A 15753-nucleotide genomic window follows, 5' to 3' on the forward strand; every position below is an offset into this window, starting at 1 on the left:
ACTTTGACCTGCTAGTTTGACGGGGGCCAGCTAGAAACATAATCAATACAGAAAACACCTCACAACTCTCAAAACACATGCTTGAAACAGCCTCGAGAGAGCAACAGATGTTCAAAAGACAGGGGAACTGCGACTGTACTTTTAGGGTTAGCGTCTATTTGTGTTTATTAGAGCTTGAAACCTTTAGAAATGAACATAAGTCAGGAGTTAATCAGGAAACAGCACTGAAACTTATGGTCATGGAGATAAAGAGATTATCTTGAAGTGTATAGAACCTGATCTGGTCTGTAAGTGCTCTTTTTTTCCACGTGATAAAAGGAACCTGCGATTCTAAAATTCCTTTGGTGAAAAATGAGTAGCCCCTTATGTGTAATGATTAAATGTAGTTTTGATACAGATATAGTAGGATGTATTGCAAAAACTGCACAGTTTTGTCAAACACTTCCTCCAGTGTAAATCTGTATTTGGCACATTCTTTTTGATTTTTGATTTTTTTTTTGCATTTTGAAAAATACTGTCTGGTTAATTTACAAATTAGGCATTATGTATAAATTAAAATGTTCATTTTGTCCTGGGTAGTCAACTGGCTTTTCCCTTACAGATCTCGTTTCCGCCTGTAACTGAAAAAAATCTGTAGGATTTTTCACTAAGATACTAAATATAATTGATAATCATTGTTAGGTTAATTTTATGCAGGTGAACTGCATGATGGGAACTGTAGGCTCTATTTTTACTTCTGCTGTATAAAGTTCTCAATAATATTAAATTCATGAGCCCACCTATCTGGAACATTAGTCAAATTATACATTTCTCCTCGTGTAATCAGAGTGGATGAATAAAACCAAAACAACCTTTAAAGTAATACAAAAATATTTCTTTTTATTATGGCGGATCAGAACAAAAATGTGACACAAAACGCAGTTTGTAGAAAAAATACGGGGCTCTTAGGCATGTCTGTTTTGTTCCAAAGTGAATGTGACCGACAATAAGTTAAATCTAACTGACTTTCTGGTCCGATGAGCTGTTCGAGTACGAGTACGCCTTTCCTAGGACTATTCTGTCTCTGAGGAGCTTGAAGAAGGCGTAGTAGTTGCTGAAGAGAATCAGGGCCAGCGATATCGTCTGATGCCACTTTTCCGAACATATCAACGAGTAGAGCTGGTAGAATATCATGGCACCTTCCAGGATGATGAGGATGTTCAATATTCGTAAAGGCTTGTTGAAGAAAAACTGGGGGAGGAAAAGGAACAGGATGCAGTCAGTGAGGAGATAAGCTCTGTGTAAACAGCAGCCATTAACATTTACAGTCTCTGTGAAATATCTGGTGTCTGTTCCTTCAGGGATACTCACATAAAAACGATAATGGGACACATCTGATGGAACTGCGACATTATAGTGACCCATGGCTTTATAGACGTTCTTATTATGTTTTACGAGGACTCCCTGTGGCCACATGTACTCTTCAGTCCATCTGTGCGGGAAGAGATGCGCAAATGAGATTTGAATTTGATTAAAATTAGTCTGAAGCCCAGTCATGAACTAGGAGCAGTACGTACATGTGCTGAAGGACGTTGGAGCAGAGTGAAGGATCTACTTTCTGCCAGCAGCCGAGGTGAGCTGCAGCTTTGTGTAGCAGGTCACAGTATCGAGGGGGCAACAAGTGCCTCATAAGGATGACTGATGTACTGACAGACACCAGGATGAACAGCTCACAAGACCACCGCTTATCCACATACTGGGTGCTCTGAAGGACAACACAGGCGGTTGAATTTTAAGACTTTGAGAAGATTCACTAAACGATGAATTTGTGTTTAAAGGGTTACAATTAAGGCTTCAAAGACAGTTTCATACCTTGACAAACCAGACGGGTACAAACGCCACGTAGTAAGCACTGAGCATCGAGCTGACCAGCACCTCCTTCATCCTCCAGTTGAAGTCCATCTTCAGGTACTCCACCTCCTTGCGGATGAGGTCTGGGGAGAGGCAGCAGGCATGAGTCGGCATGGCCTGGACGCCGTACAGCTGGCTGGTGTGCTGCTTCCACGTCTCCTTCAGCACAGTCAGGTAGTCCCGACCCCGGCCCACGCTGCCCACCTCTTTGGAGCCGAGGCTGGCGATGGGGGAGAGCGGACCTGCTCGCCGGAAGTCACAGCTCAGCCGGAAGAACGGAATATACATCCCAAATCTGTGGAAAGCAACAGTAACAGTGACCTTATAATGGACCTGAAGCATTCCATCCAATTGATCCCTCATCGGATGAATTCACAATATAGATCATGATACTGCAACTGCTACAGTAGTAATAGTAAACTAAATCTATCTGTTTGGAGTCATTGATCTTAGTCTTACCTATTCACAATGCTTTTATATTTACACAAACTGTAATTCCCTGAATGCAAGTATTTGAGCTGACTACAGTAATTTTCACTTTCATTGACCTGCATAAAAACAGCTGGATGAAACTAACACAAGTGTCATATGTCAAGCAGTGTTTTTCTTGGAGTGCTTAACTTCTAATGCTCTATTGATTGCATCCTAAAGAGCATCTATCGACATTAACGTCATGGATTTAGTTGCAAAGCCAAAAACCTCATCACCACCACTTTGGATGCATTTCAGTCAAATGAAAAAGGAAAGCTCAATAACTTGAAGCAAGCAAGTTTCTAGATTTGCATTAGAAGGCAGCGGTCAAAGGCACTAATACCACTAATGTAAACCTTAAAGGAAAAAAAAAAACTATAAAAATTGTTTATAGCAACTGCTTTTGGCTTATGTTACAAATAACCACTAATTTGATTGTGAAATCCTTGCTAGGTGATTTCCAAAGGTCATTTATATTGGAAATATCTGCAAATGCAGGGATTGTGGGTTATAGTACAGTCCAAACAAAACATCCTGTCAAACATGTCAGGAAATAAGTAGTACATGATTCAAGTTCAATTTCAAACTGCATTAATGTCATTTAGAAATGTCCTTATTTTTGAAAGAAAAGCATTTTTTTTCAATGAAAATAACATTAAACTAATCAGAAATACAGTCTAGACATTGTTGATGTGGTAAATGACTATTCTAGCTGGATACAGCTGATTTTTAATGGAATATCTCCATAGGGGTACAGAGGAACATTTCCAGCAACCATCACTCCTGTGTTCTAATGCTACATTGTGTTAGCTAATGGTGTTGAAAGGCTAATTGATGATTAGAAAACCCTTGTGCAATTATGTTAGCACATGAATAAAAGTGTGAGTTTTCAAAGAAAACATGAAATTGCCTGGGTGACCCCAAACTTATGAATGCTAGTGTATCTTTATTACAATTGTTTTCTAACTCATGTGGTAGAGAACCAATGACAGCAGACACATCAGCAAGGCCCACTGTAGCTTCAGCTGTGTAACACCAAGTTTAAAACACAAGTAGTAGCAGTGAAAAAAAAAGGTTCAACAAATGAATTATTGGAAGGAGACTTTGACTGCCCTTCAGCTATTCAGTGAGAAATTTAATAGCTGATCAGCCTGAGATCCATTCATCAGCCTAGCATGTAGTTATTATGAATACAAACATCTTTGCTCTTGATGACGATACTTACGGGTAGCAGAGGAAAAGAAGGCTGAGGACCGAATAGGTTCTAAAGAGGTAAATGAGGGAGCGGCACAGGCTCCAGCCCGTCAGCGTCAGCACCGCAAACCGTGCCATCACTAGAAAGATCGAGTGAGGGAAGGAGAGTTTCCCACTCTGTGATGCCTGCAAAAGAGAAGAAAACAGAATAGTCACATGTATGGATACAAGTTTTCCATGAAACCTCTATTAAACACACAACCATGATCTAAGATGTATGATAGAAACAAAGCAGTAAAACTGGACTAAAAGGGAAAAATGCCACCGTATATAACAATCACATCAAAAGAGAGGGTTCCAATCCATGTATTTGAGCCTTGTATCTAATACACAACAATGTAGCTTGTTAGATAACATAATTAAATGTACTGAAAGACAGGGGTGAAACAAACACTTAATTGTGAAAAGGATAAAGCCAAGAATTTCATTCTTACCTCTTTAACAATTGCTGCTATTAATCTTCTTGCCAGTATGATGATTGTGAACACCAGCATGTTATAATCAATGAGGTGAAAGTTCTGTAAATAACGACATGGATTTAGGATTATTGCTCGCATCATTATTATGTTAGTAACAGTTAAGACTGCCAGGAAGAAATGCACATTACAAAAGTAGTTGCTTGTCCTCCTTAATCACATTTTTCAAATATATTTACAATCTACCAAGACTTTTATCATCCTCACAGCTCGTACTGTCCATTTTCTCTATGTTAAACAACATCCACTGCCTTTGTGTCTATTCAAGAGAAAGGACCATTTCTATTTGTTTCCCGGTTAAAGGGTTGTTTGGACAATTTTCTCTTATTAGAACTGAGGATAAAGAAATAGAGAGTCTCATGTTCTGTACAAACTGTGAAGACTTTTGCAACAAATTTATGAATGTGATATTACGCTGTTTAAATAAAGCTGACCTGAACAGAAATAAACTAATCATGCGCTACAAACACAAACATGATCGCTAACACTTGACCACTCACCAGTGATGTGTGTGAGGGAGGGTGTGATGGCGGGTACCACCACACCGTCTTGTAGATGTTGACATAATGGACAAAGAGGGCAATGAGGTGGCAGAAGAAAAGATGCAGCTCGAACAACACGTTTCGATCCACAGACAACTCGGGGATCTTACAGTGCTTCAGAGGAACCACAGTCTGAGCAGCGAGCGGAGGGCTGGACATGCAGGTTCCCGAGCCGTTCCTGCAGACACAACAGGCAGCGTAGAAGAAGTCATTTTAGAGCCTTTCATCATGACGGAGCCCGCATTAGAGGCAAACATCAGGCTGCAATTTACTCACCTCGTACGAGATCGCACCCCCGTGACTGGGGAGCTGGTCGTGTGGTTGCCATTGCTGACTGAGCCCGGCTCACTGCTGAGTGGAGATCTGCAGTACGTGGTGCGATTCGCCCCTCTTCTTCCACCTGCCATCGCAGACACACCCACAGCTCAGTTCTGTCAGCTACGTGTCTGGTGTGATGACTTCTCTCCTTATCTTTTTACCTGTTTACACAAAGGCAGCAAATCAGACACAATGAGAGGAAGAAAGATGTCGAATACCTACCAAATATGTTACACTAATTTGGTAATGAGTGGTCCCTGATTCGCATCTCGGCCTTCCTGGGATCTTTCTGTATGGAGTTTGCATGTTCTCCCTGTGCATGTGTGGGTTTTCTCCAGGTACTCCGGCTTCCTCACACAGTCCAAAAATATGTTGAGGTTAATTGATCATTCTAAATTGTCCATAGGTGTGAATGAGAGTGTGATTGTTTGTCTGTATATGTGGCCCTGCGATAGACTGGCAACCTGTCTAGGGTGTCCCCTGACTTCGCCCTAAGTCAGCTGGGATATATGCTCCAGCCCCCCGTGACCCTAATGAGGATTAAGCAGTGTAGATAATGGATGGATGATAAGGAGTGTAGATGGTTTTCATCAGTCTGTGGTCTTCTGTAGTAGGATAGATTATACAGGTACTGTATAAGCAGCCTTGAAAATAATTATTAGACCACTCTTTTCCGCTTCCTATTTTGCAGAACTGTCTTTTCTTGTAATTGACAGCTGTTTTGCTGATTCTCCAAGTCAGTCAGCAATGGTTCTCTTGCTGTATTTGTCTCCATTATGCACCAAGACGGCTTCTCGTCATCTCACAATTCCCTTCTTTTGTAGGCATTTAGTAATAATCTAGTTTGTTTTTATTTATTTTTTAAAAATAAATCTGTTGATTTTACATGTAGAAATTATGCAAAGAATAACATTCAAAAAATTTGGGGACATCTAGTGCAAATGTTTTTGGCTATGAAGTGCAAATTTAGAATTTTCGAGGTTTAAAAGATAATTTTACAACATTATTTATTGCATGTATTGATTCTTACAAGTCTTTTAGAAAATGCTGTATTCACTATGACATACAAAATGAAACAAAATGAGCATTTTGAAAGTGAAACAAACCAAAAAGCAGGGGGTCTAATCATTCTTCCCAAAGCTCTGTTTTAATCAATGAGCGCATGAGACGGACCTGACAACAAAACAAGAGGTGCACTGAGCCAAAACAAACACAACACAAAAACATCTCTTTAGCCTTAAGATTTCACTGCTATTAAAATGCCAAACTAATCAGATTAGACCTCCAAAAAAATCCCCCCCTCATAAATATTCATTGCCAACGGCTGACGTTAAACAAGTTTGCACTAGCATAGCATTCCTTAATATAGTGCAAGTTTTGCGGAAGCTTGGCACTACGAGCTAGCTAAGTAGGTACATCATTAGCTTCTCTCCAGGCTCCAAAATGTCCCCAGAGCCGTGTATGTTTCCCACATGGGGCACATGGCGAACACAACGTGGGCCAACACAATGAGGGACGGACCCCAATCTGTCCGCCAAGACCATGCTTGATTAAATATCAAGACTGAGGCCTAAGCTAGCAGAGTCTCTGCCCAGCTAGCTAGCATCCTACCTACCAAACAGGCTAGACAAGAAAATGTAGGCTTACCAGAGGCAGGGTCTGCTGTCTGAGTTAGGAGCTGTTCTGCTGCATGGACAGGGAGCTAAACACAACACATGTTCACTATGTTTATTGAAATACTGCCGTGTTTGTCACTGATATCAGCGAAGACACTCATTGTTGATGTGAAACTAGCCGCTGATAGATGGGGGGGCGCGGATCTGTTAGCGATCTGTGGGAGGAGAGTCTGTTAAAGGGATATTCCGCAAATATCCAGACAGCCGCAGCAAGAAAGACAGAAAAACAAAACAAAACAGTATTTACACTAATGTTACATGTAATACTACTGCAGGAGTGTTTTGGACATTTCGTTATTCACAAACACGGTTATATGAAGTGAGGCTAAACCTTTTTTTCTTTTCTGTTGAACTCTGCTACTGCTCTAATAGACTGGCTGTTTAAAAACACCAGATTTCTGTCGTTATGCAATTACATGTTATTAAATATTAAATAAGTAAATACATACATAAACAACGAAATAATCCATGAAATAAATCCTGAAATAAATACCTTATCGGGGAATAAATCTAATATTTTTTTTTCATTTTGAAAATGATCATTTATTTTTTTATTACATAATGCCATCATCTGCATTGCAGTTATGTATTAATTGCCAGATAATGTATTTATTTCAGGATTTATTTCAAAGCCATAATTATTCATTTCAATATTAAACAAATAAATATAATATATAGGACTACTTTTATTTAATTCAGGATGCTTTTCTTTCCCTATTACCACTTTTACATTACATTTATCTATTTATTTCCTGAGTATTTATTTCAAAGCCATAAACATTTATTTCAACAGTAAACACATACATACATAGGACTACTTTTACTTGCTTTTAAAATAATAATGCTAATTATTTATGTATTTATTCCGATTTATTTATTCCAGGATCTATTTTAAAGGTATATTTATTTTTGTATGTACTCATGTATGTATTTAATATCTAAATAAATGATTGACTTTGACATAAATCAATTAGGCAATAAATATATGAACAAATGCAACACTTATTTTTGAAAAAGGAACTACAAAGGAAAAGGATTACCTTCTTATTTTGTAATGCCACTTTCATATTTATTTACTGCCTACTTTCAACATCGTTTTCAAATCCATATATATTTTTGTTATTAGAATATTTATATATAACAGTAGTATAAAGCACTATTCCATTTATGTTTTAACTACTTACTACTGACCAAATTATGCTTAAGTCTCAATGTGTTCTCTATAATTCACTGAATAAAAAAAATACGTAATAACAATAAACATCTGTATGAACATATTCAAGCTAGTCAGAAACCCATTTAATGCCTTCATTAACATTTTGCTACATAAATGACTTACAAATGTATAAAGTGGGAAAAGAATGTGGCCTTTATTATTTTTTTAAAAATTGTTTTAGGATATATTTAAATCTGCAAATCCTCAAACCATTTATTTTTCTGCTACAGAACTATAAAGTCTGAATTTCTAGGTCACCACTTGGGAGTACCTGCACTTCACTGATGCTAGTTGTGCCACACCGAACACCATAACGTCGTTTCCTGTGTAGTCAGATGCTGCATAAATTTAAAACCCGTTTGCCCTGTACTTACTGCTCTATATGCTGTGTGAGATACATGACAGAAACAAGTCCAAACCAGAGAACCTATACTACATTAAATAAGGATCTGTACATCTATAATGTAGGACAAAAGTAAGTAGAAAAACTATTAATCTAATTAGATGTAATATTTACTTAGTGAAACCATAGCGTTATCCTAAATCATGCTGTAAATACCTACATTCCACATCTGGAGATTCAACCACATGTTAAATAAAGACAGTGATTTACAGTAAAAAAAAAACAACAACTTTATTTTCATAAGACAAAATTGCTTTCAGTGTAAAAATATTTAACTCTGGACACATTGAATAAAAAGGATAAAATTCTTGTAGAGTCAACGATCACTAAAAATTTCGTCTTTAACAGCATAAGACTATTTTCTCTTTCAATAAAGCAGCTATCAGTCAGAGACCCAGCATGGCCTCTGCTCTTTCCAGGGACTTTCAATGGACCTGATGAAGACAGAAAGAAGATTTAATCATCTCAACAGCAACATTCAAGGAAAGCACTACCATCTGCGATTGCTTTTCAACTGACCTTAAAGGCCTGGTACGGCAGAGTTCGATTTATCATTTGCACCTACACAGTTCTCTGACAACCTAGGAGGAGAAAAAGAAATGAGATCTTGGACACACAAGTGCCAATGTGCATACAGTGGGCAACACACATGCAAAACTAATTTAATACTACAAAAAAAATATCATGCAACTCAAGCTGAAGGGTTTTTTTGTCCACCAATGGGATATTTTAACGTTTTGAGTGCAACTACTAATTTTCATTAATCTACAGTCTATAGAAATTGTCAAGATGGAAATAGGTAAGTATTGAGTGAAATGAATGGACAATTATTGGTTTTATTTGAGCAAGAGTTGCATCACAACCATATCTGATTGTTTTGTGCGGCTTATTTTGCTCGGAATAACTACTGATAGCATAATTTTACACTTCAATGTTTTTGATATGTTTTGGATGACTTGCATTACTTGATGTTTTGCACAGAAAATAAAACAAAAATCTAACAAATGAGTGTTGGGGTTAGTTTTACCTTCTTGTGGCGATCTTTAGGCTTTTAGAATCCTCTCCTCTGCGATATTTTTCTTTTATAAAAACCAGCCAGCATGACTTTGCATCAAAGTCAAGTAAGATTCCTGTAAGCTTGATTTGAAATACTGTTGAAATTCAGTTATTTCAAGTGGCTTAAGATACATTGCTCTCTTGAGAGCTTGAAGAGATACACTAACTAAAGGTTAATGACATTACATGTTCAAGCACTATATCATTCTCAAGTCAAACATGTATTTGGCAGCACATTACCTCAAGGAATGATGAGCTTTATTTTTTTTTTTTTTGAAGGTGGCATTACAAGTGTCATTTAGATAAGTTTTGAAAACAGACGAAGAGGATAAGCTCATTGTCAAAACACTGTTTTTGTTTTAAAAAAAAAAAATCAGGCTGACGTGTATACATACAGCTTAATCAGCATTGTTGAGAACAACTAAGGACCATTTTCACAAGGTGAAGGCATTCCTTTGGTACAACAAAGGCAAAATACCATGTTTAGATTGATTAAAAAGAAACTAGAAACTTTATTGAAACACGCACTGCAGAAAAACATTTTGGGATATGTTTAGTATCCTATTTAGTCAAAAGTACACAAGCATTATGCATTTTGGAGACGGCACGACTTAAAGCATACACAGTTGTCCTAAGGTTATGTACAAAATATTGAGTTGGCTGCAGCCGTCCTTACACACAGTAAGGAGTTAATCCTTCAAGCTTTACAAGAATTAGTCGATCATCAGTGATGATTTTGCAAGTAATAGAACGACTTTTCAGAAAATACCAATTGTAAAGGTGGCAAAAATAGAGGCCTTTATTCTTTTTCAAGTGGATTTCTACAGTATTTTTGAAGATTCATTAACTTCACACATGACTAGATTTTGTAATCTAGTAAAAACAAATAAGACTTTTAGTTTTAGTCAAAATAACTCGGGGCTATATTGGATTCTGTGACTAAATCCGTTTTAGTTCTAGCAACTTTACATCGAGGCATTATGAATAATTTTTGTCCAGTCATGAAGGACTTTTAAAATGCAGCCTATGTAAGTAGTTTATCGCCACAATCACAGTTTGTTCAGGAACCATTAACTGAAAATTACAACCATCAAATATCACTAAAATGTCACTGTTGATTCTTTTTTTAAGTTTGTCACTAAGACCTAACTATGCAACTGAAAAACATTAAATGGAAACAGTTAAACAATGAAAATAACGTTGCGTTCGAGTTTCTCCTCTGGCATCCTATGATACATCCAACAAAACGTCTCTATTGAGTTTAAAAAACAAAAATAAACCATAAAAAAAGGGAACAAACGAGAGGGAAATTACTTTTGAAAAGTTATGCGAGTTACAATCGGAGACAGTTGCCGTAGCAACTCTCTACCAGTAGTCGTTCAGTATCTTCCGTAGGGATGCTCTCTGTACGATCCCTTTGACTGCCTAGAAGGGGGGGCTTTGCCTCCAGTCCCGGAGTTGGACCATGAATTGTCCCAATCATCTTGACCTACAACAATTGAACAGAAACAAAGACAAAAAAATATAAAAACATCAGGTAATGTTCAGAGTGAAGACAGAAGTTCATTTCAGGTAGTGTGTGTTTTCTGTTAGACAGCAAATGGATTTCACATTTTAAAACTTACCATAAGGCTCATATGACTGATCCTGTGCTTCACCGTGTCCATAATCGTAATATTCAGTATCCCTGATGGCAGATCATAAACAAAAATGTCAAAACAATACAGCCCAAATTTAAATACAGGGTAAAACAGATAAACTAAGTTGTAAATAAGAATTTTGACTCACGCAGGTGCAGACTGCTGATTATAATAACTGTCATATCCCTCATAGGAAGGCTCTGCATATGGCTCTTCATATGAAGGCTAAAGAAAAAACAACAACAAAAAAAAAACAATGTTAGGTCAATCATAACTATTGTGACAAAAGAATGTCACATTAATTGACGCATTAATTTCAGCAAAGGATCACAACCACTTAGCTAGGGGCAATTCACATGACATGCAGAAACATGATTCAGGAAAATTACATAATCGTCATAGGCATCAGGTTTGGGCTGTGATCCTGAGGGAGGAACCTGGTGTTGCTGGTGGGTCATTCCCCCGGAGGGAAGCATCCTTGGAGCCCCTGCTGCAGGTGGTCTAGAGCGGGCCGCTGATCCTCCTCTGTTAGGAGCAGAGGGTAGTCCACCCCGACCAGATGGTGCACCTCTCGGACCGTTGCCTCGTCCTGGTCCTCCCCGTGGAGCTCCACCACGCATTGCTCCTCGAGGGCCCCCACGTGGCATTCCTCGGCCCCTGTGGAACATTAGACAAGTTGTAAAGTGTGATTATCTACATGAAACTGCTAAGCAAAACAAGGGACTATGAATATAATACCAAACACTAAAAAAATTGGTTGTGAGTTTTAGGTCAACATGATTGACTCCAGTGAGGTGGTGAGAGAGGAGGGCTCTGGCCAAACTATCGTCTCGTCTATCATCGTAAATTCCTACCACCCTCTGCATCAGACTGAACTCCTTAAGCAGCGCCTTCAGCAATAGACTGGTACATCCTAGGTGTAAGAAGGAGCGTTTCCACAGGTCGTTTATTTCAGCATCTGTCAGACTGTACAATGCCGCATTATAAACTTCACTGTATACTGTTTACTGCTGCACTTTTTTTCTTCCCCCAATTTACACGTGCATCCACCTACTTATGTGCAATAACTGATACCTCATCCTCTTGTATATAGTTTCTACACGGTATTTAAAAAAAATAAAATAAAATCATCTGTATATAATGTTATCTGCAATTTTTGCACCGTGTTTTTTTTTTCCTTTCTCTTATTTATTCTTGCACTGCCTTTATACTTTTTCTTTGGAGCTGCTGTAACGGCGAACTTTCCCCACTGTGGGATCAATAAAGTCCATCCTTATGATTAAAATGAGAAAGTCTGTGTGCTTCTGTACATATGATGTGATAATGTGCAGCATTACAAGATAGCTTTATAACCGATTCAGCACACACCTTGGTCCTCCAGCGCCGGGTGGTCCACCTCTGCCTCTTCCTAGGTGACCACCTCGCCCTCTGCCCGAACCATCCTGAGACCCATTCAGGAAGTTAGGATCCATGTATGGGTCGTGCTCACCGGGTTCCTAATAACAAGACCAAAACAGTTAAAAGATGCACGCATCGTGGTGGAGCTGTTTGATTAAGTTAAAATGTTTCCATAGTTGGTGTGTAAGAGGCCAAGCATTAGTCGCTTACTGGGATAAGGAACTTCTTGACCTCCTCCATGGCATGAGCCATGCGCATATAGGCTTCTGGTATGGGTGCTGTGACCTCAATGAACACATGCAGCTCCATGGCCAGGTGAGCGTATTTAGCCTCACCGCCCTTCCTAAGCTCCTCTTCCTGAGGAGTACACAAAATGCAAACTCTCACACAAATATTCAGCCACATGAATAATACAAACTAATATTTTTTTGATCATGCTGCAAATATAACATTTCTACACCCACCTTATTCTTGTCCCTCATGGAACCTTTACCCAGAACTGAAATCTTTGCCCCAGTCTCCTCCTGGAGTCTCTTGATTGTGCTTCCCTGTGGTCCCAAAAGCTTTCCCACAAAGTTAACCTGTAAGAAAAGATTTGAGCATGAATTGCAGAACTGCATCACTTCATTTCAAGCATTTTAGAGAGAAGGATACAAGTCAAAAAATTCTTTGAACTCCACAACAGTTTCCACATCTCCCATCATGACTGTTTTGACTGCAAAGCCGTTCATGCAGAAACGAGCTTAGTCGGGCACTAGGCGCATGACTGACTAATTTAGGGACAGGAAAGCTAGCAGATTTGAGCGAGTTACCATTGGATACACAGGATTAGTAGACCAAATTTATTGTTACGCTTTAAGACATTGTACTGACAAAGCCAAAATCTCCAAAGTAAAAGACGTTTAGCATAGATAAACTAAACATAGCTACTTCAGTTAATTTGTAAGGTGATGTAAGAAAGAGGTGCAGTCCTGCAATGAAAAAAAACACACAAGGGAAACACTTACCCTTGGGTACTGCTTGGTAGGAATGAGTACTCGCTCTTTGAGTTTCAGATTCTTGGTAGCAAACAGGTCCAGATAGGTCTCTTTCTCTGGCTCCTTCTTGGGTTCGCCTTTCTGGATCCTTTCAATCTCTGCAGGTTATAAACATATTTTTAGCATGTGCAATTACCAAGAAACTAAAAACACACAAAAGTATTTGCAAATGTAGCCAGAAACTGGCTCCATCTCAGGTGATCATGATTCAGGCTGCACACCAGTCCAAACAAAGCTCCTTTGTGGTTCATTGTCACCCCCTCAATATCAAGCACTTGAACCATTGACCACCAAACACTTTGTAGCTTTGTGTCTACCTTACACAATATAATTGCATTTATGTAATGCATGAGGTACAAATAAACGTAGCTAGTCGTTGACACTCGGCGTTAATCAATGAAGTCTTAGTTACGTATAGCTAACTGAGACTACTGTATACACAGAACATATTTATAAAGACATTTAATGATTAAGATAAATTCCAGGTGTGTTAATTCAACAAATCGTGACATATTCACTACGAAAGGTGTTTGACCCACATCTCCATCAGCCACGTGTTTAATGCGCCATTGTTCAGGCCTCAGTTAATGTCGGCCAAGAAGAAAAAGAAGCTAGGCCTCGCGCCGGGCTAGCGTTGACAAGTCAGTTAGCCTTTATGCTAACAAACATCCACATTACCTGCAGAGATCAGCTTCATGGCGTGTGTGAACGATGAATCCAGGCTGTCCTTCTCAGCCAAGAGCTCCGGGAGGTACTTTGTGTCTTCCATTTTGGTTTGCTTCTGTGCAGGGCTTGACTCTATGGCGGACTCAGAGGTGTTCTTATTAGCACTCACTTGGCTCATAATGCACCGACGTAGGCGGATGAACTGAACGAAGCCTCGCTCGGTTCGCTAGCTTCGCTTTCGAAACCAAACTGATGGTGGGAATAAGACGCCGGTTCCCGCGTGTGTTCGGTGGAGCTGTAGGGCCGCGCCGGTGTCTCTCCGCTACGAGTCCTTGTGCTCTCCTCGGCAGACAAAGGAGGGATGGCGTAGCTGCATTTGAGTCTGATGGAGGAGGAAACACGGGAGGAGACAGTGACGTCACCGCCACAGCCGCCATGTCCAGTGTGTAGTAGAGACAAAGTGCAGGACAGAAGCTTCCCCAGGTTCACTCTTTGCTTTGTAGTGACAAAGCTCCAACAGACCAGTCCTGCTGTATGAACTCGTACTACCAGATATTACTTGGAATCAGTGCAGTCAGACACAGAACCAGACATTTCTGGTTATGACCACAGTCTGTATCCTCCTGTTGCACCTGAGAAAGAAAAACTGAGTAGATTGGAAGTTTTGGGGAAGATTCACTGCTTGTCTGACTTGCATTTTTCTTGTCTTTCAGTCTTGGACACATGAAGCCTTTATATGCTTTTCATTTCTCTTGTGGCCGTTCTAACTGGGGTTTCATTAAGTCAGTAAAAAGATCTGGGATGGAAAAGCACAACAGACATAAAAAAAGATCAGGGGGAATTACATTTTTAATCTACATCTAGCCAGTGCGTCATTGAAACACAGCATCCCTGTGCACTTCAGACCTACAAAAACTGGTTCACCTTAAAGATAAAGCACCCAAACACAAGCTGATCAATGTATTGCTTTTTCATGGGATGCCAACACTGCTCCCAGTAGACCACACATTAAACAACACATTCAAATCTGTGCAGTCATTATTTTGTACTTTTTGAAGATTCTGTATATATTCATTTTTGATATTATGCAGATCAAAAATGTCAACATAACAGTGAATGTATATTCTACAAATAAATAGAGCATGCATATAGAAGACTATATTTCTACTACATCTAAAGCCCGTTGAAGTGATGTATTTTTCAGACATGACCTCCGTTCTGTTAGTCTGATGCAACTGGAGATGTCAGCTTCATGCATTTCTACATTTTCTATAATGTAATTTGAAATGATTTCCTATTATTATCTCATTGACCACCAGGCTTTCTTAATCTTTACCTCACAAATTAGCCTACAAACATGAATGAGTTAGTGCAGGTCTAGCCCTGGGAGGAGCATTGTGGGTATTACAGAGATATAATACAGTTATTGCAGCACAGGGTCCTCTTTGCTGGGAAACCTGAAGACATATCTAGGGTCCTGATTTTACACCGGTTTCTGCAGTGCAGTGCATTGCCATTGCATTTAGTCAACGACAGTAAAGATTATTTGAACTGGAAAATACAGCATCTACCTTTCTTTGAGCCGTGTTTATTATAAATATTTTATAGGTTATTTCCATTTATTCTATCTTTTTAGCTGAGATTTTAATTCAGAGGGGCTTTGCAAAAATCATCCAGGAATAATTTGCTCAGTCATTATTGAAAATAATT

General features: G+C 39.0%; 2 protein-coding genes across 4 annotated transcripts; both read right to left on the bottom strand.

The window, feature by feature from the left end:
- Positions 1 to 852: 852 nt before the first annotated feature.
- On the bottom strand, positions 853 to 6782 carry tmem39b (transmembrane protein 39B). Its single transcript, XM_023284571.3, has 9 exons — positions 6599 to 6782; positions 4910 to 5112; positions 4592 to 4811; positions 4050 to 4133; positions 3587 to 3741; positions 1852 to 2185; positions 1557 to 1744; positions 1351 to 1471; positions 853 to 1230 (listed from the first exon to the last, which is right to left on the bottom strand). Exons 2-9 carry the CDS (start codon positions 5038 to 5040, stop codon positions 997 to 999), a joined length of 1467 nt encoding a protein of 488 aa, XP_023140339.1. The 5' UTR covers positions 5041 to 5112; positions 6599 to 6782; the 3' UTR covers positions 853 to 996.
- A 1678-nt stretch (positions 6783 to 8460) lies between these two features.
- khdrbs1a (KH domain containing, RNA binding, signal transduction associated 1a) lies at positions 8461 to 14429 on the bottom strand. Of its 3 annotated transcripts, XR_002746956.3 has the most exons (11): positions 14056 to 14429; positions 13348 to 13475; positions 12805 to 12921; positions 12551 to 12697; positions 12311 to 12438; positions 11332 to 11599; positions 11091 to 11167; positions 10928 to 10989; positions 10617 to 10791; positions 8766 to 8827; positions 8461 to 8680 (listed from the first exon to the last, which is right to left on the bottom strand). XR_002746956.3 is itself a non-coding variant. In XM_035954937.2 (9 exons), exons 1-9 carry the CDS (start codon positions 14219 to 14221, stop codon positions 10682 to 10684), a joined length of 1155 nt encoding a protein of 384 aa, XP_035810830.2. In that variant the 5' UTR covers positions 14222 to 14428; the 3' UTR covers positions 9544 to 10681. The 3 variants fall into 3 exon arrangements, 2 of the variants coding, with proteins under 2 accessions (XP_035810830.2, XP_023140311.2); XM_035954937.2 differs by lacking the exons at positions 8461 to 8680; positions 8766 to 8827 and having other exon boundaries at positions 9544 to 10791; positions 11380 to 11599; positions 14056 to 14428; XM_023284543.3 differs by lacking the exons at positions 8461 to 8680; positions 8766 to 8827 and having other exon boundaries at positions 9544 to 10791; positions 14056 to 14428.
- Between the last annotated feature and the right edge of the window lie 1324 nt (positions 14430 to 15753).

The sequence above is a fragment of the Amphiprion ocellaris genome, chromosome 20 (genome assembly GCF_022539595.1).
Source record: "Amphiprion ocellaris isolate individual 3 ecotype Okinawa chromosome 20, ASM2253959v1, whole genome shotgun sequence".
NCBI lineage: Eukaryota > Metazoa > Chordata > Actinopteri > Pomacentridae > Amphiprion > Amphiprion ocellaris.